Consider the following 27,173-nt stretch of genomic DNA (forward strand, 5'->3'; position numbering starts at 1 on the left):
TTCATGCAGTTCTGTACAAGAAAATAATTAATCAAACAGGTCTTAGGAACTACCTATATGAAGAAAGTGCTCCCATCTTCCCTAGGAAAACCACAAATGGCGAAAAGACTTTCACGAACTTGTTACCTTTACAATTGTTCATAGTGCAGAGTTGTTATGAGAAACTCCTGTTTACTGCCTTTTAAATTAGCTTAGCAACCGAGTAAAAGAGGAAGTTAGATTTATACCAGCTACTGGTATAGTGATTTGTAACTGATATCAGCTGCTTAGAAAAGTAATTCGGCTTGCTAGGAAGAGTTGGGTAGCATCCTTCCAAGCCATGAACATGACTTGGTGCGCGTCCCTGAGCGGACACACGGGACACAGAGAAAGGAGCCCCAGGGCAGTTTTGCCCTCCAGAGAAGACAGGTGGGAAGCAGAGCAGAGCAGTGCAGGGGAGAAAAAGGAGAGCAGCAGGACGGGCGGGCTGCAGGAGAGGCGGCAGAACCAGGTGCCCGGCCCGGCTCTGGGCTTCCCTGTGCGCCACGGACAGTGGGAAGGGGCAAACCAGAGGGCAGGCCTGGGGGCGGTGCTGAAGGTTGGCCGGACTCCTTCCCCGGTGCAGCCCTCCTCCCGCCGGTGGCCCTGTTCTCACTCCAGCAGCTTCTTCAGCTTCAGGGGTGGCGGCAGCAATGAGGCCGATGGTGGCGGCGCGGCGACGGCAGCAGCAGCAGTGTCGGTGGCGCTGGGGAGTGCCGGTGCTGTTGGTGCTCTACGTGGGCTATGTGGGGATGGGCGCCGGTGTGCTGCAGGCGCTGGAGCGGCCGGCCGAAGTGCAGGCGGCCCAGCAGCTCCTCCAACAGCACTGGGAGCTACTGGCCAACCACACCTGCCTGGGGGGGCCCGGCCTGAAGCGGCTCATCAAGGTGAGCCCGGGGCTCCGTCGGCCCGGCAGCGGCGGAGCGAAGCGCACCCGTCCGGCTGGGAGCTGCCGAGGCAGGCGCTGCCTTAGTCGTGAGGGGGACGGGAGGCTGGTAACAGCAGCAACCTGGCTTTCTGCCTGCCAGTAATCTTCTTCTTAAAAAAAAGAAAAAAAAAGTCTTTTCCTGTCCGTATCTATGGACACGCCGCGCAGAAGCTGCTCACGGCGTGGGAAAAAAGTTTTCTGCCCCGTGGGCAGCTGCCTCGGAGCAGCAGCGTGTAGCGCCGCGTTACTCGTTACTTTGTGCTGCCGATAAGCTGGGCTTTGCTGAGCTTATCGCCGCGTACTGCGGCTGTGTTTTCTTCTGCCGATAAGAAGTTTTTTTCCTGTTCTCCTCTGTCCTTCCACAAGCTGGGGCGTCCGCGAGTTTTTAAGCGGCACGTCCTGAAGGAAGGTGGTGGCAGAGTTTCACATTATGTGATAATTACCTGGATTTAGTTGCAGGTGGGTTTGCTTCGCTGTTGAACTTAGTAGGAATGAATTATAGCCTACAGCATCTTATGAGTGATAAATTCTAGTGGAAAGGTTTTGTCGTGGTAAGTTCAATTGGTGTTTATACTAGTGTCAAACTTTTGTGGTTTTCTACTTGTTATTTAATAGGAAACAGAAAATCCTGGTAACACAACTTAAGATATTCTTACAAATGTTTCTGAAGATATTTGCAGAATGTAAATGCAGGACCAAATGCCATCTTACCAAAGTCCAAGTGGATGCATTCTATGATACAGACAAGAGCAAAGTGGATAAATGGGTTCTCTCTCAACTCTTGTCTGAAAAAGAAAAACCTACAAAATTGCAGAGACTTGAATATTTACCCAGATCATTTGTGGTGAGGGTGTGTGTGTGGGCAGGAGGGGGGCTGTTTTTTTGTGGGATGTTTGTTTGTTTTTTGCTTGTATAGGCAATGTTTAGTGACTGAAACTGTAGTAGCAACCCCCAAAGTTCAAAGGACCTAAAAGGGACTTGGAAAAGTGTTTTCAGGTTTGGTGTTTTGGTTTGGTTGGCTGTTTGTTGTTGTGTTTTGGTTTTTTTGAGGTTTGTTTGTTGTTTTGGGGAGGGGGGTGTGTGGTGTTTGTTTGTTTTTTCAGCAGGGTGAAAAACACAGAGACCACCAAGAAGATAATCTTATCAGGAGCTTCAATAAGGCTCTGGCAGACAAAATTGCACTGATAACCTATGTCAGGCTCCCATCCCTTGACTTTCTAGACGTAAATTCTATGTGGCAGTTGGTAGTACATTGAACGTACTATATGAATTTGGACCTGTCTAAGCTACTGTGCTATCTACTCTCATTTGAAGAGTGTGTTGTGTACTGTGCTACATGTGGAATATAAATAGTCGGAAAGAAGTGAGAAATACCTTGGAGAAGACCAGTCTGGCACTTCATAAGGGCAGGTTTGAGCTGAGCTTCATTCAGCCCTGGTCCACTGACCAGTGAGTGGCAGGTATGGCTCTTGCCCTGGAGTTGGGAGGGTTTCATTTGATGAATGACAGTAATGGAGAGATGACGATAACAACTGAGCAGGTAGAAAGATCTTTGTAATGTCATTTTGGCGGTTTGTTTTACTGTAGGTTGACCCCAACTAACTCTTGATACTGTCTAGTAGTTAAAGGAGTAGGACAGCTGTCCAAATCCCTTTAGAGCAGACACTGTTATAATATGCTGTGTGAGTCCTTAGTTGTGACCTGAGCAAGCCCTAGATGAGGAAGTTACAAAGAAGTTTCATTTTGTTTTGCAAAGAGTCTGTGAGTGCCTTCATACTTTGATAAACCATAAGCTGAGTTTGAATGGCTTTGTGTGTTATTTTTAACTTTCAGGGTGATAAATCAATCTTAAACAGATAATCCACATGATTACTACTTTCCTACGCTCTTTTTCAACTCCCTGTGAGCCAATTGCTTGGATACTGTAAGTGTGCTCAAAAGATGAGATGGTTCTTTTGTGCAGTAAATGGTTGTTGCAGTAAATTGCACACAATTTATCAGGCAGTGTCATCACTAGCCCTCTTCAGATAACAAACTTGTATTCTAGATACACAGCTGATTATTTGCTCATTATGGAAGACCTATAAAAGCATTTGTGAAAACAAAGCAGTGTGTGAATTTCAATTGCTTTGACATCACTAGCAATTCCTCGTTCCTTTCTTACAGCTCTTTCATCGTAGATAATTCTAAACTGTTTATTTTGTATAGGGGCCAATATGGAATAAAATCCCAGTTTGCTAAGCAACGTGTAAACATCCTTTTACAATCTCTTTGTTACTTACTTCCTAGTTACCAACTGGGAGTGGAAATCCGATGTTTCAGCCTGTGTGCAGATGAAGAGCAATAGAGAGCCCCTGCTTTGTTGTTGTTGTTTGTTTGTTTGGGTTTTTTGTTTGGTTTGTTTTTTTCCTGGAGGGACTGGCCAGCTCTTCCCGTGCAAGATGCTGAACAGTTGCATGTTTCCTAAATAGCTGAGGGTAGTATGTGGGAATGCTTTATGGATGAGCAAACAAAAAATGCATGCTCATGTGTCTATACATACATACTTGTGTGTATGTATATGAAGAAGACAGATTTGTATTTTTCTTGGCTTTTGTTATTTGTGCTTAGAACAAGGGCAGCATAGGGGACAACAGAGGGACTCTGGCCACATGTCCCTCTACAACTACTCAAGGAAGATGTACTCTGTTTCTGTTGACCTGTCTAAACCTAGGTTATTTTTCTGACATTGTTTACAGTCTATGACATAAACACATGTTCAGGAGGAAAAAGATCAAGAGCAAACCGTTCCTCAAGAGCCATTAGGCAACACACAAAGAATAATATCTGGCTTTTTATTATAAATATTGTGGTGGTCTTCATATGCCAGAACTACTTGCTGTGAGGTCACATCAAAGGAAGCTCTCAATGATACGACTCGTAGGAGATGGAGACAAGTGCAGTGATAAAGCAAGTTTTGGGCAATGCACCCTCAGTACACTGAAGAACAGTAGCTGGACTCAACTACTTTCCTGCACTGGCATATCTCTTATAGCTGAGACCTGCTCTGACATTTTGGGAGTGGGGAGCACCTGGACATGCTACCCGGCGTGATGCACTTCTAGTTTTACTGCCTAGAGTGTGTGTATATAAAGCTCTGCTCCATCTGAGCTGTCCTTCAAACTTGCTCCTTTTCCTATTTCATTTTCAGTGGTTACAGGTATCAGTGTAGCTATAGCTGCTGTATTTTTCAGTGTCTCTTTAGTCAGGTGATTGTCTGGCTGGGCTTGGACCACTGCATTTTCTGTGTTAGGCTATTACCATGACATCCTTTTCCTGCTACCATTCCTTTTTTGCTGGAAGCTTTTTGTTGTTGTTATATATATTTTCCTAATACAGCTGTTTTCTGTATTTACTACGTTGTTCTATCCACTTTATATTATTGAAGATGCATAATGCTATTTAAACCCAGTTAATGAAATAAACTGGGAAGTAGAAAATGAAAACTGAGATAAACAGAATAAATATATTTTGGTTTTTATGTCTAGCAAGATGTAGTGAAAAGGACCAGAGTCTAAAAGGCAGGCTGTAAACTAAAAGGCTGCAGGTGGATCTAGATACTGTTATCTACATAGTCAACAGCTAGAGCTACACAGAGAGTTTTAGTTCATGTTTAGAAGAGCAATGAGATCCCATGTGACTGAAAGATCCTCATCAATACCTTGGCTTTCACTGGCATTGAACCAGCAGAGATTTGTGCCAGCTGTCGGGAAATACAACCCTGCCAATATGGTTTACTGAAAGCATCTTGCCCACAGATGTTGCAGCAATGAGTGAATATTAAGGTGTCAGCAACAGATATCACCTGTTGGTGATAAGAGACTTTCAGAAACAGGACCGCCTCTTGGTATTGTGGAGTACAGACATCTGTATAGAACCTACTTTAGTTAAATATCCATTCGTGTGTCACGGGTAAAATAGGGTTGATCCCCTGTAACTGTTCTTTCCAATTTCCTTCTTATCAAAAGAAGTTATAGCCAGTTTGTTGTTCTCTGGACCTAATGTGCATTCTGTGCTTGTAATAGCCTGTTAGAGTACACCTTTGGCAGTAGGCATAGATATGTTTCACCCCAGCTCTCAAGTTACTTGCATCATTAGGGTTGGGGAAGCGATTGGATTCAGCAACATTTTGTCTCATGAGTCAGGCCACCGACTCTTCCTTGATATAAAAGCTTAATTTCTATTGGTTAAGGGTAGCATCGATTGCATCATTACTGTACTTGACTAAATATCTTGCTCCCTTTCTGTTGAAGAGTAAGTCTAGCTGAATTCTAGAAACTGAAGTGCAGACCCAGCTGCAAGGTAAAAGTGTTTTTGCCCATAGGGTTCACTTACAGGAACTGGTACCAATTATATTAGCAAACATGGCTGGGGGATGAGGGGTGCAGTTATTTGATCAGGCCTCAGGTTTTTCAAGTGACATGAAGAAAACAGCTGGATTCCACTGAATTCATAATGCACCTTGTGCCTGCTCTTCTTTTCTTGAGAATTCAGGTAAGTTTCTACTTCAGGAAAGGACAGGGGATCAGAGCTAATGGCTGGGAGAGGTGTGGTTCATAATCTATTAATTATTTTTAGGTTAATTGACCTTTGTCCTTGAAATCTGAGACCAAGGTTAATGTTAACCATTTTCTTCTGAGCTGGTATTCTGTGAGACCTAAATGAATGTTTATATACCAACATTGCACAGAATTTCCAGGGCAAAAGCTTTGTGACTTGATATTTTCTCATTAATCTAAATGGTAGTTTGGTGCCTTGGGAACACATCATTTCCCTCATTGATAGATTACAAGGGTGAGGAGAGGAAGTGTCTGAAATGAGGCAAACAATTTTTAGGAAAACACACACTCCCTGGAGAAGTGGATATTTTTATGTATGAACATGTAAACTTCAACTAAACTTGGGAATTAAGTTTAGCTGACTCCAGTCCATTTGCACACTTTTTGCCTTACTTGAGAACTGCTTTCAAATACAATTATGAAATATTACTTTTGCCTAGATAGATATCTCAAGGTTACTGTGAACTCTGGCCAAAATGCCATGGTTCTGAAGCACAGAGCAACAGCAGTGACTGGAGCTGTAGTTAATAAAAGGGTCATTCATGTGACTCCCATAATACTTTGCTCCAGAAAAAAAAAAAAGTGGTTTGTCTCTTTTTCCAGAAATTAGAAATTTTGAGCTTGAAAGTCAGGAATTCTTGTGGAAATCATTGGTAATGTCATAATCTTCCAGGGTTTCACTTCCCTCTTTTCACTGTATATCTTCCTGTTTTTGGGGTGGTGGGGGCAGTTAGATTATAATTGGTCTGATTAATTATTTATATAAAGGGTTTTGTTGTTGTTGTTGTTGTAAATTTTATAGGAGGAAAGAGAAGGATAATTTTCTGAAGATACTAGAGATTACAAGGAAAGTAGTGTCTCATTTTACATATACACATGCATTCATTCCTTATTGCTAGTCTGAAATACCTTTTTTTGAAAGCTGTATCCTAGTCACACGCAGTTGTGACTCAGTGCAGAGGTGAAAGACGAGATTTTTAATTGATATGAAGGAGCAGTTGGTGATGAGAAGTTGTGCTACAGCCATGAGCTGGCAGCGGAGCGGCCCCCGTGTGCTAAAAGGGGTTTAGAAGAGAGGATGCATGTACAAGCTGAGAAAGCTGGAAGTTGCCCAGAACTGATAACACAGCACACATGGTGAATGAAAAAAAGTCTTACGGGTAAGACTGGTAAGGATAGAGTGACTCCACAGCACATAGAAAAGAATAAACCTACATTTTGCAGGGAAGAAAAATATGTAACTCTCAAATGTCAAGAGGGAACTGAACACTCTGTAGGCTGATTCTGTATTAAGTTTCTGCACACTTAAGTGGGTGTCCTGGTAGAACCAGCAACCTCACTCCTCTTTTTTTTTGTGTGTGTGTATGTTTAGCTGCAAGCATTTGTGGGGTTTTTGTATGCTTTGGGTTTGTGTGTTGTTTTTATTTTTAACTAGAAAATATCAACAAAAGAGATCTTTTGAGAGTGTTGTTCAGTCATATGCTTTAATTTTTGCTAATATGACTGTAACTACATTGATTTTGTTGATGCAAAGCTGTGTAGATGGGTGAAACTTTTCCAGGATAGAGGTGTTCATTGCCAATCATTTGTGGAAGTAGAGCCCCAGAGCTGTGAAGGGCTAAAAGGCAGGCAGGCTGAAGCCATGTGGACAGGTTGGTTGGTAGTTTTGATTCCAATAAGGAAACCGGGACAAAGTTATCTGAACACATCTGCAGGAAGAACCAGCAATTGTTATACTAATTGATAGCAGAAGAGAAAGAAAGAAGAGCTATTGCTGCCCTACAATAAGTCTGGTAAGTCAGAGATATGTTCGAAAAGGGTATCAGCAGAAATCCACAGCTTCCTTATGGAGTTACCAGTGAGCTGAATTAAAGGGTGGAATTTGCTGCAGAGGGACACACAAAACGAGGCTTTGATTTGTACTGGGATATAGTGATATCTAGTGTGCATTTGCAATAATTAGTTTATCATGTTGCTAACTGAAACTTCAGAGCTCATGATTGAGCAAAACAGTGCTGGAAGCCAAATTTGGATGTTAGGAAGCATATTCTGTCAGAAAGGTAGCACATCAGACATCTACATTTAAATAGACTACTTTGAATAGAAGTCGTGCTGGTTTTTCAATCACCAGTTATATTTGACCACGCAAGTAGCTCTGCATGATGCTATCGAGAAACAGAACAGCCTACTTGATGAGACAATGTGACAGCCTGCAAATAAAGTTTTGTTGACTTATGAATGCCTAAGAATTTGAAATATCCTACTTTATAAATCTTATAGAAGTTACTATAGTTTCCATAGAAACTTTTATCTGCAGTTTAAAATTATGTAAGTATTGTCAGGTAAAGATGTAGTAGTCCCTCTGAACTGTAAATTGTTACCATTTTTGGTGAGGAGAAGTAAGTGCAGAGAAGTGAAACTTCTGGTTTTTTAGTGTTGCGTAGCTTGTCTGTCAGTAGAAGCCAAGGTAGAACTGAGTTCTGTTTCTTTTTATTTTAACCACCAACCTGTTTCCTTCCTGTTTCTCTCTGAGTTGCACACATGACCTTTCGAGTTCCCCAAAATATCAACCCCAGGCTCTTCGATTTCAAGATCTGTTGGGTTTGAGCAGTTGGTGATATTGACTGGGGTCTTAGATCAGGCAGATACCTGCTTTTAAACACTGGATTTGAGATGCTACTTCTACTTTTCGTGCATTATGTTTTGAAGCAGATGCTGTATAAATTGCTAGCCTTGTTAAGAGAAAAAGGAAAACTGCTCGAATTTTACCTCAAACCTGTGTAAAGCAAAATGAAAAAATGTCTCTGGTTCTCAGGAAGGCAGGCTCAGTGAACCAAGCAGATGATACCCACAGGCGAAAATATAGTTCAGTGTGTTGTGTTTTGTTGGTGGGTTTTTGTTCTTTTTTTTTTTCAAATCAGTAGCAGAGACATTGGTGCCACTTCAATGGGAAAAGCAGGGAGAATTCAGCTGTTCTGTTGGAGTGTTTATTAGCTGGCGTTTTTCCTGTGTTATAACAAAAATGATAAACCACTTATTTTTATATTAAAAAAAGCACTAGTGAAAAGCAAAGTCCAGAAGAACATACTAAATTAGGGCAAGTATACACTGATGCCTATCCAATGACTTCTTGTGCCAGAAGTAGTTTCTGTGTATTAATAGCGATCTATGGATGTCTTTTTCATTAATCCTCCTCTGTGGGTGCATCTGTAGGAGGAAAAGCTCGATTAGTTCTATTGTTCTCAGAATAATCAATCTTTAATTTTCTGTCATCATTGTCACTGTGTCAAAGGCTGATTCTAGATATTATAATACAACATTTTATACCTAAAAAAAGAAGCCGGTATACTTATCTCTACCCTCTATGAATCCTCCTATTTAAGGATGGCATCAGTATCTCTTTCTTCCTAACATAATGGACATGATATTACTCCTGGGAGTATCTGTTTATTGAAGTGGCTTTGATTTGCATGAGTATTTGATGATCCCCATATTGGACTGTGACAGGCACAGTGGGCCTAATGGTTAATGATGCTGTCTGGATGTTTGATAACAAGACTTAACAAGACAATGCTTAGCCAGAGGCTTACTCCTAAAGCTCTTGAAGGCCTACTACAAACATGTGAAGTGCCTCAATTCCAGAAGCAGAAAACAGCTGCCATGCTGAAAGCTCAGTGCTTGCTCTTTGCCAATGAGTAATAGTTACATGATACCTTTCTCTTAGTTGAGATGAATGTGGGATCATCATGCTGTTTGATGCAAATACTTCAGCCTATCTGCAGACTTGGAAGACAAACAGTGTATTTCCTGGCAGTAGCAGCACCTCAGGGAAAGTTTTAAGATGACGACTCTGAGATGCTGCGCTGCTGTAAATCACTGCGGAGCACGACTGCTCACAGCTGCTCAGTCTCTTGGTCCTAAACCACGCAGAAATGGTGCAATGATGTGAAATTAGACATCTACTGACCTGATTATTGCTGCTTGCTTCTCATGTGATATCTTGTATGGGCTGCATGTTCCCCCTTTCTGCATGAAGAAATAAATTATAATTTCTTTGGGCCGATTCAGCCACAATTTCTTAAAAGCCTCTCTGGTTCTTAAGTGCTTCTGGACTTAAAAACTTGATGTTGTGTGCGATGTCGTCAACTGCTGAGCTTGCGTCAGCAGGACATCAGGCAGGAGAATGGACGACAAATATGCTGCATCTGTAGGTTTTTGAGTCTGTCTGATCAAGTTGATAATTAATCTGAGAGCTGTACTGTTACCATTCCAGAAGGTATGTATGTGTTCAAGACTAACTACTTAGAACTGCAGAGATCACAGTCTACAGAAGGAAGGTTGGAGAGAACAACAAACTTTTTGTTTTCAAATCTAACCACTAGTTTCTGAAGCGGGGGGAAATACAGGCCATCTGTATAAATTGCCAGTGTCTCCCCCTGCTACGTGGTTTAGTTTGGGAGTTATTTTATGGTCATGAGGACTGTGATTCCTGATTAGGCCATTGTCTGCAGAACTTCTTAAACTTCTTAAACCTGAGGTCAAGTATTGTTAGAGATCAAGAACAGAGAAAGGTCAGAACCTGCATCTCATACAACCTGACAAACCTCAATGCAGCCCTGGAAGGAGCAGGGTGGGTAGGGGGAAATTACACACAAGCTGTTCAAAACAAATCCTTCTGGATGCTTCCTAATACAGCCTTTTCTCTGTGTTGGATGTTTGGTTTTTTAGTGTTGTGTTGTTTGGGGTTTTTTGGGTTGGGGAGCAAGGAGTGCCTTAATTCTTCCATGTCACTTATGCTGCATAGTAATTCTGTGAGATGCCTCACTCAAGTAGTAGTAACAATCTGCAGAAGGAAGTGTAATGTAATACAGCATCTGGTCCTTAGCCCTTTTCAGAGCAAGAGCTCTCTGCTCTGTCTTATGCAGAGAAGAGCATGTTGTCAGACTTTAGTAGATTATAATGTGACCCTGAGTGGTTTAAATTGCCTTAAGTTATGAGTAAATTAATGTATTTCTGAGAATGCAACTATCAAACCGTGTTTCTTACTTGGAAAAATGTGGTGATCTCTGAGCTGCTCCTTGCTCTTAGCGTGAAACCTGGTATCACAGGAGAAAAGATATAATGGTCCTTGTGGTTAAGCTGCTGCTTGAGTCTCTGGAAATAGTATTTAGTTCTCAGCCCTTCATAGTATTATATAAATCACTTAAAGCATTTTACGTCAGTAAAATGGAACAAAGCTTCCTTGCTTTGCAGGCTTGAAGTGCTGGTTTGTGTGATGGTTGTATAAGCTACAACTTCTTCGTAAAAACTATGGCTGATGCAAATCTAACTCGAGAGATTCCTTTTATTATCAATGGTGACAGCTTTATCAGTAGCCTTACTGCTAGGATAGTGATAGTATTTTTGGGTATCCGCATGTCTTTCTCAGGTGACGAATTTTATGTATTTTTGGTTATACTTCACATTCAAGGATTCTTGGTCAGTGGGTGTGAAATGTTTAGTGTACATGCTGTGATTAATGTTGCTTTGGACAGAACTCAGTGCAATGTTAACTTTATTGATGTGAGAAGGTACAGTCAGATATGGACACTTAAGACATCTGGTATCTTAATTTGGCATAATTCTGCACACTTCAGCATAGTGACTTCTGAGTGCCTGGTGCATTGAACAGCATTGGGCATTATGCTAATCTGATCATATATTTGTAGTCCTGATGTGGGAAAATATTGCTCAATACTAGTAGACTGGCCATCCTGCATAGTTTCCATCTCCTATATCACACCATATACATTTCTCCCCAGTATAAGCAAGGGACATGTATAATTTACATGTGCATGTATATTTGCTGCTCTGAGACTTCTGCCATTGGAGTATCCCATCTGGAAACACTTTTCATTAGGGGAAAAAAAAAAGTCATACGGCAGTCTTAATAACTTTCTGGCTAGGCTTTGTCTAGGTAGTTCTTGCCCTCCAACCTCTTCCACATTTACCTGTGTGATCTACGATGTGCATATTTCTTTTTTTTCTATATATATTCTTTTATTAGAACCAATAGGCTGGTTTTTTAGCTGATTTCTCAGCTCTTTGGTCTCTAAGGCACAGGATATTTCCTATTAAAAGGAAACAACAGAGTCAGAAGTAGTTGCACTAATAGTTTGCAACTTTACCAGCTGGCACTGGAAATGCCAGCCACATGAACTTGCCATAAAGGGGTTTGTGGGATCTCACATTATTCTCTCTTTGCAGGGTATCATCCAAGCCTACAAGAGTGGCATAACCCTCCAGGGAAACACCACTAGCCTGGGCAGGTGGGACTACAGTGGGTCTTTCTTCTTCTCCGTCTCTGCAATAACAACCATTGGTAAGAGTTCCCTGCTTGCAGGGCTGCCTTTTAGGTGGGAAAGGAATGGGGATGAGGACTTGAACTATCAGATGCTGCTCCAGCCCTGTGGGGCTTTGTGTACCTTGTCTATTTCATGCAATAAGTGAGCACCTATGAACCTAGCCCTAGAAAGTACCAGCACAATAATCATCTCTGACTAATAGATACAGGGATAATTAGCTCAGTACATAACCCTACTAAATTATGCAGCTTTTGGGGCCTGAACACGTATTATTTCATGGCGCTACACTGCTTGTACTTTCCCAAGCCCAGTGCTCTCTAAGAGATCTGAAGTGAATTGTGCATTGAAGTAAGCTTTTCCTTTAACAAGAAGAGGGAAGGACTTGTAATGTTGGCTGTTGACTTCTATGGAGGCTGTATTTATAAATTATTGCTTTTTTATTATTACCTGTATTGGATAAGGACCTGCTTGTTTAGGTGAAAGTTGGGTAATTTGATAAATGAAACAATTTGGTTTAGTCAGGTTTCAGCAAATGAGTAATGCAAAGCAATGAAGGAATGAGGAAAATGGGGGGGTGAGGGGAATGGAAACAATAAAATGTATTTAGGTACAGTGTTACTTAAGTTAGGTTCTATTAATTATTGTCAGGGCATCTCCCCAATCCCCAAAACAATTAATAACTTCCCCTGACCTCTTTTTCTTACTGCAGGACCTAGTATTATAAAAAACATGGGTGGAGAGATGGTGGTTTAGTAAAAAAAAGCCCTTGCAGGTTTCCTGATTTCTGTTGAATCTGTCAGCTCTCTTCAGTTTCAAGTACAACAAATTTTCTTTGTGCACCCAGGTAGAATATTCTTTTGATTTCTCTGATAGTTATTGCAGATACATTAACTTCAGAACATTAAGCCCCCAAACAAGAACTCAGAATGATTCTATTTTTGCATGACGGGGGGCAAAAACCCCAAACCTTCCTGTGATTCAGTACATCTTTCTGCCTTTTTCTTTTGCACGTGTGTTCTGGTTGGAGATTGTTTGGTGTGTTGTACTAACAGGTACAGTGTTGTACCAGATGATGGCAGTGGAGGCCCATTAGACAGGGCTATACAGACTGTGCATTTCCAGCATAGAGCCTGGGCAGCTTCTTCCAGCCTTTGGCACAAAGCAGCATCTGCTCAGAGCTGCTTTGCTTGCCTCTGTAGTTAATCCTGATTAGTTTCTGGGCTGTCGGAGTGACTCTGCTTTACTGCAACCATTTTAAGTTAACCGCACTGGGTAGGAGTCATAGAAACATCGAACAGCTTGGGTTGGAAGGGACCTTCAAAGGCCATCTAGTCTAACCCTCCTGCAATGAGCAGGAACATCTTCAGCTAGATCAGGTTGCTCAGAGCCCCATCCAGCCTGGACTTGAATGTCTCCAGGGATGGGGCATCTACCACCTATCTGGGCAACCTGTGCCAGTGTTTCAGCACCCTCATTGTAAAAAATTTCTTCCTTGTGTCTAGCCTGAATCTCCCTTCTTTTAGTTTATTACCACTTGCCCTGTCATAACATGCCCTTGTAAAAAGTCTGTCCCTGTCCTTCTTATAAGCTCCTTTTAAGTACTGAAAGGCTGCAACAAGGTCTTCCCAGAGCCTTCTCTATCTAGGCTGAAAAACCCATAGTCTCTCAGCTTGTCCTCATAGGAGGGGTGCTCCAGCCCTCTGATCATCTTGGTGGCCTCCTCTGGCCCCTCTCCAACAGGTCCATGTCTTTCCTGTGCTGAGGGCTCCAGAGCTGGATGCAGGACTCCAGGTGGGGGTCTCACCAGAGCAGAGAGGCAGAATCACATCCCTCAGCCTGCTGGCCATGTTCATTCTGATGCAGCTCAAGATACAATTGGCCTTCTGGGCTGCAAGTGCACATTGCCAGCTCATGTCAAATCTTTCATCCACCAGTAGCCCCAAGTCCTTCTCAGCAGGGATGCTCTCAATCCCTTTATCCTTCAGCTTGTATTGATATTGGGGGTTGCCCTGACCCAGCTGCAGGACCTTGCACTTGGCCTTGTTGAACCTCAGGAGGTACACATGGGCCTGCTTCTCAAGCTTGTTCAGATTCCTCTGGATGGTATTCCATCCCTCAGGCTTGTCAGCTGCACCACTCAGCTTGGTGTCATCCACAAACTTGCTGAGGGTGCACTCAATCCCACTATATGTCGTTGATGAAGATATTAAACAGTACTGGTCTCAGTATGGACCCCTGAGGGACATCACTTGTTACTAGTGTCCATCCAGATGTTGTGCCATTGGCCACTACTCCGTAGGTGTGACCATCCAGCCAATTCCTTAGCCACCAAACAGTCCACCAATCAAATCCATTATCACTTTTACCTTAATCACTTTCCTTTATGAGATGCTCTTTCTACTCTGTCAGCTTCTGCTTTTGCTTTAGGTGCAGATGGCTACTGTCTCATAAAGCCTGGTGTGTTTCTCAGGTCCCCACCAGAGCTCACTCTTACTGGGATACAGAGAAGGGCATCAGCTTGTTTGTCAATTAACACCAACTGAGGGGTATTATTTTTTTTTTCCCCCACTGACACAGTTTGAATCTCAGTGTCTCCTGTTGCAGTATCTTCTGTGCTGTGCCTATCTTGCATTTAAATGAGCTTCATCTATCTCAGCTAGTGATTAAAAGCAGTATGCAAATTTTGCTTAAAAAGCAATGTTGTAACTTGCAGGCTTGGATGCGCTTGGTACCCTAATGCCAAAGGTTTAAAGAACAGATGTGAGTGAACTAAAATATCTTCTTTAAAGAGGTGCCTCAAAGCCTATGTAGTTTTTGGCCAATCTCATAATTTTAATGGAACTGCATTTATAACTCCTGATTATGCGGGATGGGCAGCCCTGGCCTTCTGTTGATGCCTTCACTCCACTGTTATGCTTCTGTGCTTTCTTCGTTGTTGTCTTTTACATGTCATATCATCCCAGATCTTGTATGCTATCTGATTTTCTGAAGATGCTTCCATAGGAACCCTCTCTCTTCAATATGTTGAAGAATCAATCATCTTCAGAGTTGCTTTAGAGTTTTAGTACTAAACATGATTAAAGAAAGAGAAACTAAGTTGGAGCTGGTTTTATCTCAGACATCTTTATCCCTTGTCAACACAAAGTCTCTCCTTTCAATGTTTATTCTCCTCCTAGTTAGTTTGGACTAGCAGGGCAGAGGTCAAAGCAAGTTCAGAGTTGGGGCACAAGATGAAAGTTCCTAAAGTCAAACTACCATAGGGTGGTGTAATTTCAGAGAAGGTGCTAGGGAAAGGATTTGTGATGAGACCAGGGTTGTAAGGGCTAGTGTAAGAGTAGAAGGAAGAGTATGGTCCTCTCTAGCCTGAACGTCCCCTTTTATCTTGAATGGGTGGATGCCATTAACTAGTGCTACCTTTCCATTTTCTGGTGGCAAAGCTAAGTACTCATTTGTATGAATTTCAAAGGCCCTTTCTAAAACACGAAATAGAGTAGTAAAAGCAAGTAAACCATCTCACAGTGAAGAAAGTAAGAGCTTGGCCAAGTGGGGCATAGCATGATGGTCTGTGGGAGATCACTGGTGAACTAGGGGTGGCACTTACAGCAACATTATCTGAACTGTCTCCTGAGCACTGGCAAACTGTCTGCTTTCCTGACTGCATGTTGTTTTGTCCTGTTGAGACTAAGCCCACTACACAGCTTCCAGTGGATAGAGTACATGTGTAACAAATGGAGGAAGACTGCAGTACTCATGTCAAGTACTTTTCTGGTCTTTTAGTCACTGAAGGAGTGAGTGTGCAACTGAACTTGGATGTTGTCTGGAATTTCATAGGGCTAAAGATGTAGATCATTGTTAAAACAAGTTTTTCAGCCACTAGCCTTAGTTATTCATCTCTACTTCATCATAGCACCACTTAAAATGAATAGTGCTGGGCATCTCCCACATACACCCTGGTTCAACCTGCCAGAGTCCCAGTGAGCTTCCCCATGTAAGACTTCCCTGAGATTCATTCACTACTAGTTTTTAAAATCAAATTGTTTAGTTTGTTCTATTTGTAAAGCTGGGATGCCAGTGCAAATACTGGGGCTTTGAAGTCTTGTTTCTGTCTCTACCACAACTGGGAGGTCTTGGCAAAGTCATGCTTCATTGACAGGTGAATTGGAAATGGCTGTGACATCCCATAGCAGATGTCTTGAGCACAGTGTTCAGCTGATAAATGTTCCTGCACTTAGAACAGAGTTGCTGGATGTAATGCGAAATTTCACAAGAAGCTTGAGAAGTCAAGTGTGTTCATTTGTTCGGTGTCATGGAGACATTCAAAAGTGGGAGGGAAGAAGGGAGAGAGGGAGGGAGGACAGAAACTCCAGACTTGCTGATGTTTGGTTGAATGTAGGTGCTACCAAATGACCTTTGAAAATCCTAATGCTTGTTAAGTATCATGGGATGATTCAGGTTTTCTGGTATCTCAGAAGGTCTCGTGCAAGTTTCTGCTTAAGCAGTCAGCTATGAGGTCAGACCAGATTACTGGGGGCTTTATCGGGGACATGTTCTAGCTAAGCTGGACCCATGTCCACATTTAAAAAAAACCCACAAACATATCTTAAAGGCTGTGTGACTAATCAATTCGTTTGTGTTTTGGTTTATTTTTTTTTCCACTTCGTTTGCTGATTCGTAAGAAGACAATTTTTCCATCTAAGCTGTAGGTTTATTTTTTTTTCTCAATGCAACATTTGAATTAATCATGAACAGAATCTTATGTTTAGCCCAGATTAAAACATTTAGGCTACTTGTAAGGAGCACAAGTGAAAGAAAAGTTTAGATGTTCTGAAAAGTGTTAGAGGAGGAGCTGGTAGTGGGAGCAGCTCAGTGGTTCATGCACTCCCTGGGGATGCAGGAGAGCAGTGTGCAGTTTCCTCCTGTGCCTGGGAGAACAGGATTGTGGGTCACTGGAGATGACCCCAACTGCCAAGTGGAGCATCTTTCTCCAAGTATTTAAATGTGTAATGCAAAATAAAGTAATTCTAGCACTGGAACCCCTTGTTGAAGTGCCCAGTGGCCCTGTGGATCAGACACTCATGTGTTAGGTGAGACAACCGGCTCCCAGGTTTTGCTGAGTGCCTGGGTGTTCAAAGCAAAATACTATCAACAAGAACATTCTCTAAATTTGGGATTAGGTCACTCCTGTGGGAAGTGATGGCTTGTAGCAACTCAGGTAAGAGAAAGAATCAAACCAAATCTCTCCCAAAATATGTTTGAATGCTCACACTCCTGACAAAGTTACCAGTTAGAGAAGAGAGCCTTTCTCAAACTTTGGGGTGGGGAGGGGGGAATTTTTTAATTATGTGTTTGGTGGGTTTTTTCCCCCCTCATAGCTGAAATCATTTGGTGAATTTGCAGATGTTTTTCAGCCTATGAAAGACACTTTTTTTTTTTTTTTAATTCTAAGCAGTTTTTGCTTAAAATACTTTTTCATGTCCGGGCAGTGAGAACGGGAGCCAAACAAACCTCCCATTGTGGGTTGCAGGAAGTCACAGTTACCTCAGCTGAACCAGGGCACTGCAAGTAGAATACTGGCTCGTGAATGAAGAGATCGTTTACTATAATCCGTTAATCATGCATCAGTTTCCTCCTCTTAGCAAGCCTGCAGGGCCTCCAGATCCCTTCTGTACTGGAAAACAAACCTGAATTTACTAAGTATGTGTAACAGAAGCATGTGAGTTAAAGCATGTGGGTAGGAACATTTAGAAATAAAACCACTCTTATTTTGCCTCTTATAAGGAAAATGAAGTTACATTGAACTTTATTTCAAAATGAGAAAAGCTATACAGGGATTCAATCCAACTGATTCACTGAAAAGACACTTTGACATCTTTGTAGTTTTTGGTGACTGTCCCTTGGTGTCTCTTGGTGCAGGTATGTACCAGGTGTCATCCCAGTGGCAGGCTTATTGAGAGATGTGACACAGCTGCCAGTGTAGTTTGGTTTAGTCTTTGAACTTTGTTCAGTTCTTCTAATGTATAGCCCACAATGGTGTAATACACCGATTACCCTCATTCAGTTTACTGGAGAGGTAAGTCCCATTTACTCATTCCTGCTTGAGTTTTATAACAATTGAGGCTTATATGCAACTGGGTTGGCACATTTTTTTTTCTAGTCCAAAGGCATGGGTGTGTTTTCAGCCAGACACAAATTGTTAGCCTTTTTGCATAATCTGAAGGATCCTGTGCTGTTTGATCAAACTTTGTATCCTGTATAAAAAGCTAGTGGGACATGGCTTTTTGGCATATTTACAGCAACTGCTCACCAAGTCTTCAGGAAATTGTCTTGAGCTGCTGAGCCCAAGGGAAAAGGGAGCCAGATAAATCATATGCAAAGTAGAACTGGCATTTGCTGTGCTGGGCTTACTGTACACATTGGGCTTTCTTACATCATTGGATTTGTTTCTCTAAATTGAATGTGCTGTGAAGCTTAAGCTTAGATGCTCTTCTGTCAGCACTTGGTGAGGTCCCCAAAATCCTGAAGGCTGCTGTGCTTCACACAGTGACCTGAGATCATGGACCTTTCTTCCTCTCTTATCTGATGGCTTTCTCCAGAGACTGGATAACCTGGAAATCTGTGGTAAAAAAGAACTGCTTGAACCATTGCAGTATTTTTAAACTTATATATGGGAAAGAAGAAGGAGGGAGGGGGTAGGGAAAAATACATCTTGGGAATAGCTGGCCATAAATGTAGGTGACTCATGTTCAGACTCCAGTCTCACACTAAATGTCCCCCAGCTCTTTGTCTTGGGTACAGACCAGCCCACAAAACACTCTTATTCTATAAAAGACAAAAACTGGAACCAATGAACTGAAATGTGGCACAGTGTGAAACAGATCACACTAGGCACATATCCTTTAAGTTCACTTATATGGGATCATCTACCAGATGTACTTGCCTGCATATTTCTTATTTATCACATCTGTTAGTCTAGAAATGGTGAAAGCTGGGAGAAGTCAGCACCTACATGTGTCAGGGGAGGAAAAGTGTGTAAACATCATGGAGTTCCTCATAAGTGAAGAATATGGCACTGGAATTAAGTCTGCTGTACAGTCTCAATTTAGCCCCTTTGAGTGTATTTCAAAACAATTTAGTTTTTGATTCTCTCCAGGGGATGCTCAGCCCCTTCCCAGGGACAGGCTGCTGGGATATTGCTTTGGAGGTATATTATGTGTTGCCACATACATTACACTTAAGGGCTCACAAGTCATTCAAGGCTAAAATTATTAGAAGGAAAATCATCCAGATAGTAAAATTTTGAATTTGTGGGGAGAATGAAAGGACAGTCTGTATACATACTGTGAAACAGTTTGCTGCCAGACCTTTTTCTGGGGGTAGTTTGCTGGTGCATGTGCACAATTAACTCTTTGCAGAGCTGTCCATGGCAAGAGATATTTTTGGCAGCTAAAAACTGGCACAGAATGTGTACATATCCCAAGTTCTTAGGCACATAACTTTCTGCGTTTGTTGTTTAGTGGTTTACTGCAGCTGTTGTGGGACAGTGGTTGGTGAAGGAGTAGGGGTCCATCTAGTAAACCATGGATGTTTGCACTCATTTCATGGACAGAGGCCAGCCCTTGGACCTCTCTCTCCTGGGGCTTGTTCCTTTGCCTTGGGGCTACACCACTGGCAAGCAAGGTAGCAAGATGTTAGTGGTGGGTGCTCCTCTGGGCTTGCACTGTGACAACAACTGGGTGTTGCTGGGAGGGGATAAAATCATCATAGAATGATGCATTACTTGCATATAATGATAGCATATGTGCATATAATGATAGCATTATTTGTGGTGAAAAGATAAGCTTTGCCAGGTTATATCAATCTTATATATGGACATACATAAATCTAGTGAGTGCAGGTGTTTTTTGAAATGTAGTCAAGGCCATAGGATAAGTGTGGTTCAATCACAGCTGAAGTCATAGTCACGTGCTGTTTTTTCTCCTGTCTTAAAAAGCATCCTGTGAAATAAAGTTAAGTCTGACCTTCTTGCGGCAGAAACCCCTTGAAATTACAGAATTGTAAGTCTGCAAATTTACAGGACATTTTTAAGAGAAAATGTGGGGAATAAAGGCAAATATTGCAGCAGTGATGTTGAAGGTCTAAGGATATAAGCAAGGCTATGCTTGCAGGGCAGTACCTTTTTATTAGACCAATTCATACAATAAGAAAAAAGTGCTTGACATCTTTCTCTTGTCTTCAGTTTTTTAGGTCTAAACTGGAGTATTTTACTCAGGTTTAATATAATTTATTGTGCTTTATTGACTCTATGCTTAAATTGTCAAAATATTTGTCTAAAGTGTACTTGGTACTTGTGGCACAAAAGAGGAGCGTAAGCAAGGAGTCAGCGTTAAGTTCATTAGTCCTATGGGACAAAGATAGAAAAAGGTTGTTGGTATAATTAAAACACTTGTTATGATTCAGAGACCATCTGACATCCATGCAGGATCATTTACCAGCATACCCAATGCCAACAATGCTTTCAAAAACTGAACTGCACGGAAGTTTTGCATTTACGTCAGATCCCCAGCGAGGACAGTGGGTAGTGGGGAGGAAATTCACTGGTAAATGGAAAAGGAACTAAACAAAATTGGCAGGGAAAGAAATGTTATTTTCCAGCCTACAATAGGATATGACAAACAATGGATCTAACTTACAGTTATTTATAAAAAAAGGGTCCTTTTGGAGTAGTGACCTTGTCATCTAACTTTTGTAGAAGATGGAGGTTCACCCCTCCAGGGGAGAAGGGCAAGCAGAGAATATTTCAAACTTAACACTTAATTCCTTCCCTGCCTAGGCTATGGGAACCTGAGCCCAAGCACTGTGCCTGGTCGAATCTTCTGCATCTTGTTTGCACTCTTTGGGATCCCTTTGAACCTTATCCTCATGAATGAAATTGGGCAGCTGATGCTGTTGGGGGTTCAGCATTGTGCCCATCGCCTAGAGGAGGTGTTTCACTGGCAGGTGAGCAATGTGCACAAATATGCCTCACCCTCAAGTTCAGGAAAGACGGAAAGGGCATTGTCCAATATATTTGGGATCTTCTGACTAACAAGGACAGCCTGCCTACCTACTTGGCCAAAAAGGCAGTAATACTCAGGAATAACTGGAAGCAAATAAATATAGCTTATGACAGCCTTATGAGGTGTCAGATAAGGTTGTTTATTAATTGAGGGAACTTCTATGATGAATGGCTTCCCCTACAGCTATGTGAGTGCCAGAGCCTGGAGCCATGCACAGTCGTAGAATATCTGGTCTGTTTATCATCAGTCATAGTTGGAATTGCGCATCTAAGTTACATGAGAATGTTTGTGGAATAGGCTTTAAATTGGCATGAATTTAGGACTCATGAAGGTGACGCACAGTTTGTGTTGACTTACACCATTTATTCTAGTGGAAGGTTGTGAATGTTTGTGTGTTTGGTTTGTTTAAATGGAGTCCAGCATCATCTTCAACCAGAAATGGAGCTGGACTTTCCCTGCCACCCTTCTTGTGACAGTATCATGGTTTTCTTTTTCTTTTTTTTTTTTTTTTCTGTTTTACTAGAAAAAAGTTTCCTTCCTGATTAAGGCCTGTGCACTGGTAACTGGCTTGTTACTGTTCCTCCTGCTACCTCCCTTGTTGTTCTCTGTCAAAGAAGGCTGGTCTTATGAAGAAGGCTTCTACTATTCCTTCATCACACTCAGCACTATAGGGTTTGGAGATTATGTGATTGGTGAGTAGTTCACATTTCATTGCTTTCACCTACTAGACATCAAAGCCAAATATGTGGTGTATGAAACTCCCAACTTGGCAATTTTATACCACTAGGAATCCACAGACCTGGTGATAAATATGTTGTGGTAGGCATTTGACAGGTTAGAGAAGACATGATTTCTGAGATAGCAATGCCACCTGTGGAAGAAGAAATAGTTTCCCAGTCAATGAATAATCTTCTGCCAACTCAGGTGATCTGTCCCTTGAATTGACTACAACGCCAGATTGCAGTGCTACGTTTTTTTTATCACAGCAGGCTCTGATCTGAGTGTTAGCAAGTGATTAATTTTAACCAGATGCTGCTCTGCATCACCATTAACAGACAGTGACCATTTCCTCTGTCAAAACCCCAGACAACTGCTTTCTAAAAGGCAGCATAAGTCACTTAGGTGTAGACTGTCAGGCACCGGGCACAGCCTAGTTTTGGTTGCCAAAACCCTTTGCCAGAGGAAATGGGTTTGGACCCGTGCCTGATGCATTTGTTGAAACACAGGACACACCTTTTTGATATAGACTTTCTCATTAAAACCAAATCGATTATAGAAACACATGTGCCCTTGAATCCCTGGGAGACAGAAAGGCTAAAGCACCTTACAGATTCTGTATTTTTTTCATACTGCTTGTTTGATGCTTAGATAACTTAGTGGCAGTTACCTTATGACCTGTCTATAATGCATCAAAGTTACAACTAAGTTATGACTAGAGCTTGTGTAGGCACACTTAAATGAGCTGGAATCAAGTTAGCTTGGGTTAAGGATACCCAGATGGAGCTTAACAAGAGCTGGCCAGTTCAGCATTTTCTTGCACTAATTTTATATATGATGCTGAACTCCGTGCTGCAGCAGCTTTATTCCTCTCAGGTCCTAATAACTGATGTTGAAGTTCTTCTCTCATATACCTCCTACTTCCAAACATACCTTCACCTATGTGGTACCTTTGTAACTGGCTCACCACCGTAGATATGCTAGGTTCAGGATGAGATTAAATGAATACATCAGTGACCTACGGTGTGTAGAGTCTAAACCATGTTGGCCTTATGATCCTGCTATTGTGGTTTATGTCTCAACTTAAAAATAAGCAGGGCCAGGGCCTGAGTTCAAAGGACTGTCACTATTTTGTGACAGGCATGCTGTTTTCCCACTAATGTGATCTCTGGCACTGTTCTGAACCAGGTAAGTTCTGGGGGATATCACATGCCAGGAGCAATGTCCAGTGTTCACTTTGGACACAGCTGCTCTGTTTTGGGGGAAATACAAGCCAGGGTATGGCACTTGAAGTCATAGAGTGGTCCCTAGCCTGTTTTATTTGGTAATATTCATGTAGCTTCTCTTCCTGGCCCTGAAATTTGTATCCTGTGCCTTACCTGTGTCTGTAAGGGTACCTCAGCCTGCCTTACAGGTACAGCCCACGCACTTCGTAGGGCTGTACCTGTAGGCTGAGCAAATTCCTTTTCTTTGCATGTGTTAATAATAATATTACTACTGACACTAATTTAGCATGTAGAAGCCTCTTTGCACTGAACATTGTGGAAACACAACCAAAAATATGACTTTGTTCTGAAGGGATCACGAAGTACCTAGCTGAACAACCACACAGAGGTACCATAATTTCAATTTGTTTTCCAAGGCTTCATTGTTCTTAGAGGTTTTGGGATTGCCCTGGCCCCTTCTCTTCTGCTCTCAGAGACTTGCTTACTCACTTGTATCTGGCTTAAAAGATATATACATACACTGGTACATAATACCCACTTACCTCTCTGCCTGCATACTGTAACATACTAATACAATATTGTGGTGCTAAGTAGAGAAATGAAACTCTGCATTTAAATAATTTCACTTTGACATGGAAGTAATTTGGGATTTATTTTTCTTTCTTATGGGTAATCTTTATAATTTTTAGGGAGTTTTAGGCATTTGCTGACATGTCATGAAACATACTTCCTTACAACGTATGTTCACATACTAAGTAGATGACATACTCACATTTTATATAGAAATCATTAATACTCAGTCATATTTCCACTGCTTTGCTTTACATGTAATGTCTCCTTTGAGACACTCTTGATCCAATCTAGAAATTTTTTGTAGGAATGAACCCAGACCGCACCTATCCAGCCTGGTACAAGAACATAATCTCTCTCTGGATCCTCTTTGGGATGGCCTGGCTAGCACTGGTTATCAAATTTTACATCAACTTTCTAGAGAGCTCCAGTGACTTCTGTCAGTGCAACAAGAAGACAACAGAGATGGCAGAAGACTTAATGGATAGCAACAAAAATAGTATGACTGGACTTCACAATGTGGAGAGCTGCAATGACAAAGACACAAAAACAAAAGGACCAGATGAATCTCATACCTACACAGCTCCCACAGAAGCACTCTAGGGGAAAAAAACCCACACCCTTAATGTCTCTTAGGTTTTAGTGCACCAGAGACGCACCACTTAGGAATGTGGTAATGGAGCTGCCCTGACATTCACATGGGGTGAAAGCTTACTGAGCTTGAAATGCTTCTATTCCGAATTGAGCAATGACATGTTTCATTTGCAGCACCACCAAGAATTCCCAATGAGGATCTTTGCCAAAAGCAGATTTATGAAAATATTACCTACCCTTCCTCCTCAATATATGAGGTAAACTTTGACATCCATATGCAACACTAGCTCTTGTCCTTTTTTTTTGCATGCCAAGTTCTTGTAGCTTCTAGTTGTACTTATGGCGTTTTGCAAATACCACAGCTAGAAAAGCAGTTGCCATTTAATGCAGAAAACAAATTGCTTGTTGCTAAAGGCTTGGTCAAAAGCACTATTTAAAGCCACCTGGCAGTTACTGCAAATGTGCACCATCACCTCTATGCTTGTGCTTGCCAAAGATGATAATGTGCTTTTGCAGTCTGATCATGGATGGCAATGAGGCAGAGCTTGTAGAGGTATGTAATAGAAATAAATAATTTAAATCTTTAAAATAATTTTCTACATCAGAGGTCCACTATTATTAAAAAGAGACAAGGCTTTTCCTTACTCCAGAACTTATGTAGGCTTGTTCTTTGTAAAGTATTATGTAGACCGAATGTCATCAGCTAAATGTGACAGTTCTTTTAAATAGAGTCTTATTTTGCCACATTTTGGAAGCCAAAAAGGAAGACTAGAGGCAGTTTTAAGTGCCATTAGTTCTAACTTTATCCCATGGTCAATGTTGACAAGGGCTACTTTAATGTAGGAGCAGACTAAAGTATCTTCAACTGTGATCAAGAAATGCTATTCTGATGTACTTCTCGTGTCGTAGAAGAATAGCATATCTATTCTAGTTAGCATCTTTTATATAAGCACAACTACATTTTGATCCATGGAATGCCAGACCTGCTTATTTGGCCTTTGTATCAATCATGAAACAGGACTGTTTTGGTTTTATAATCCTTTCCATTCTCAGAAATCTTCTGATAAGTTATGCCATTTATAAAGACCCAACAGTCTAACCCCTGCTACCATTTATATGCCCATAACTAATCTTCTCGTTTTCTTATTCCTGTTGTGCTCAGTGCATCCTAGAGCATTAACTTCGAAAACTTGGCCATAGTAGTAAAGCAGGAAGAAGCATTTGGGTGAGCCTTCAGCTGCTGCATTGGACCAAGGTTCCACATGGATGGTGGAGAAAAGACTGAAAACACAGTCTGTTGGGGTATGAGACTGAGGACTTAGAAATATCCATAGCTGGATTCACAGAAATGCAGAAAGTGAAATGTTTACCATCTTCAGGATCACAAGTTCTAGAACATGTACAGTAGAAAAACTGTTTCCAGATTAGACCAGTCTCAGTGTTGATACGTGGTCAAACTGATTACAGGAGATAATGCAGGAAAGGAATCTGCTGAATGAAAATTAATTTGTCAGTCTTTTTGACATCATCCTGTTACTGATTCCACTGTAATAAATGTTCTCTCAAATACTGTTTCAATGGGCAGCAGAGATAAGAAAGGGGGAGGTAGTGGGGATCTCAGGTCACAGTTGGGAAACTGATGCAAAATAAATACATTTCAATTTTTTTTGAACATTGGGTAATTTCTTTAACAGCCTTTAGCACAAACTTTTCTATTTCTTCTATGTTTTGTCTTTATTTTTCACTGATGGATACACAGCGTAGGTTTTACTAACATTCATGATAGACTGGCCTACAGGTAAGAACAAAGTGTATTTATTTAAACCTAAGTGAGTCACAATTCCACAGCTTAAAATATTATGTGCTTTCATGCACATCCTTTGCACCTTCTTTCAGGTGCAAAACTTAGTAAATCTAACTATACCACAAAATCTGGATACCCAGGAGGTAGTAGCAGTTTCTACTGTCAAAGCATGGGAATGTCTATGCAAAGTGTATTTCAACTTTAACCTGGAATGTCACAGGCTCTGGGGATTTCTACCAGTTCTGCTCTTTGATGAGAAGGCTTAGTTGAGAAGACCTTATTCTTTTCAATTTGAATGTCTATTGTATTAATCACATCTAATTCATATTCCTGTGCATTTGTGGTTTTTGGATGAGGTTTTCAGAAGTGCCTGAGAGGTTTGGGCACTGAAGTGTAGTTGTGTGGCTTAGGACAGCTAACTACACTCCTAAGACCTAAAGGAGGAGGTACACTAGGAGTAGTCTTGAAAAAAGGAAAAAACGCTAATTCTTCTTAGATCTCAATGTTTCCACTGTATGTCAGGGTTCAGCTGCAAACTGAAGCATGTGGCTGGGTCTCAAGGTGACTCAATATCTGCCCCAGCAATCCTTGCTCATTCACTTCCTTTGCAGCTGTGCTGTTGTGTTACCCAGCAGTTCACAACCAGCACAGTCCTGCCACTAGCTCCCTGATACACGACGCACATCTGAATGGCTTGCAAGCCACATGTAACTCCAGAGCAGCGTGTTTCATGCTTGTGTTCTGGGTCACCTGAAAAAATATGAAATGCGTCGAATACCATCTCTGCCTGGGTTCTCTGATGCCAAATGAGCATGTTGTTAATTATGAATACATTTTTCTTGACAGTTTCCAAGCTCGCTTTTTACACAGAGAATAATACTGTTGTCCCCATGTCCTCACAAACTGCTGTGCCTCTAGTCTTTCTGTTCTTTCTCAAGCTGGGCTGCGATTAAGTGACGCGAATGAATTTGTTCCCAGAGGGATGAGAAGAAAGTGGAGTTTTGCGACATCACAAAAACATCATCACCGATGTGTCTACGCTACCAAAATATGAAAGGTTATCTGCTCAAGGGTAACATAAAGAAAACAAAAGCATGTTGCTGTTATAATTCTTGTCACAGCTGACTTGCAGTCTTCTGTAATCTGCATTGGAAAATTACAGATGCTTTTTTGCTTTTTTTATAATGTCTATTCCTGTTCAGATAAGTGTGCAGTTTATATTAGTGATTTTTGGGTTAGACTTTCACTGCTATTATTCTTCACAAGTCAATTCTTCCCTATTATCCTGTTTTCTTCCTTGGGAGAATCAGGGGCTGGA

General features: G+C 41.5%; 1 protein-coding gene across 2 annotated transcripts; it reads left to right on the forward strand.

Annotated features, from left to right (window-relative positions):
• Positions 1-588: 588 nt before the first annotated feature.
• On the forward strand, positions 589-25,719 carry LOC136099214 (potassium channel subfamily K member 17). 2 transcript variants are annotated; one of them, XR_011738275.1, is made up of 6 exons: positions 589-905; positions 11,791-11,905; positions 20,719-20,885; positions 21,468-21,636; positions 23,765-24,308; positions 25,214-25,719. XR_011738275.1 is itself a non-coding variant. In XM_065833156.2 (5 exons), exons 1-5 carry the CDS (start codon positions 672-674, stop codon positions 24,058-24,060), a joined length of 981 nt encoding a protein of 326 aa, XP_065689228.1. In that variant the 5' UTR covers positions 589-671; the 3' UTR covers positions 24,061-25,719. The 2 variants fall into 2 exon arrangements, 1 of the variants encoding a protein (XP_065689228.1); XM_065833156.2 differs by having other exon boundaries at positions 23,765-25,719.
• The last annotated feature ends 1,454 nt before the right edge of the window (positions 25,720-27,173 follow it).

Source organism: Patagioenas fasciata, chromosome 3 (assembly GCF_037038585.1).
Source record: "Patagioenas fasciata isolate bPatFas1 chromosome 3, bPatFas1.hap1, whole genome shotgun sequence".
NCBI lineage: Eukaryota > Metazoa > Chordata > Aves > Columbiformes > Columbidae > Patagioenas > Patagioenas fasciata.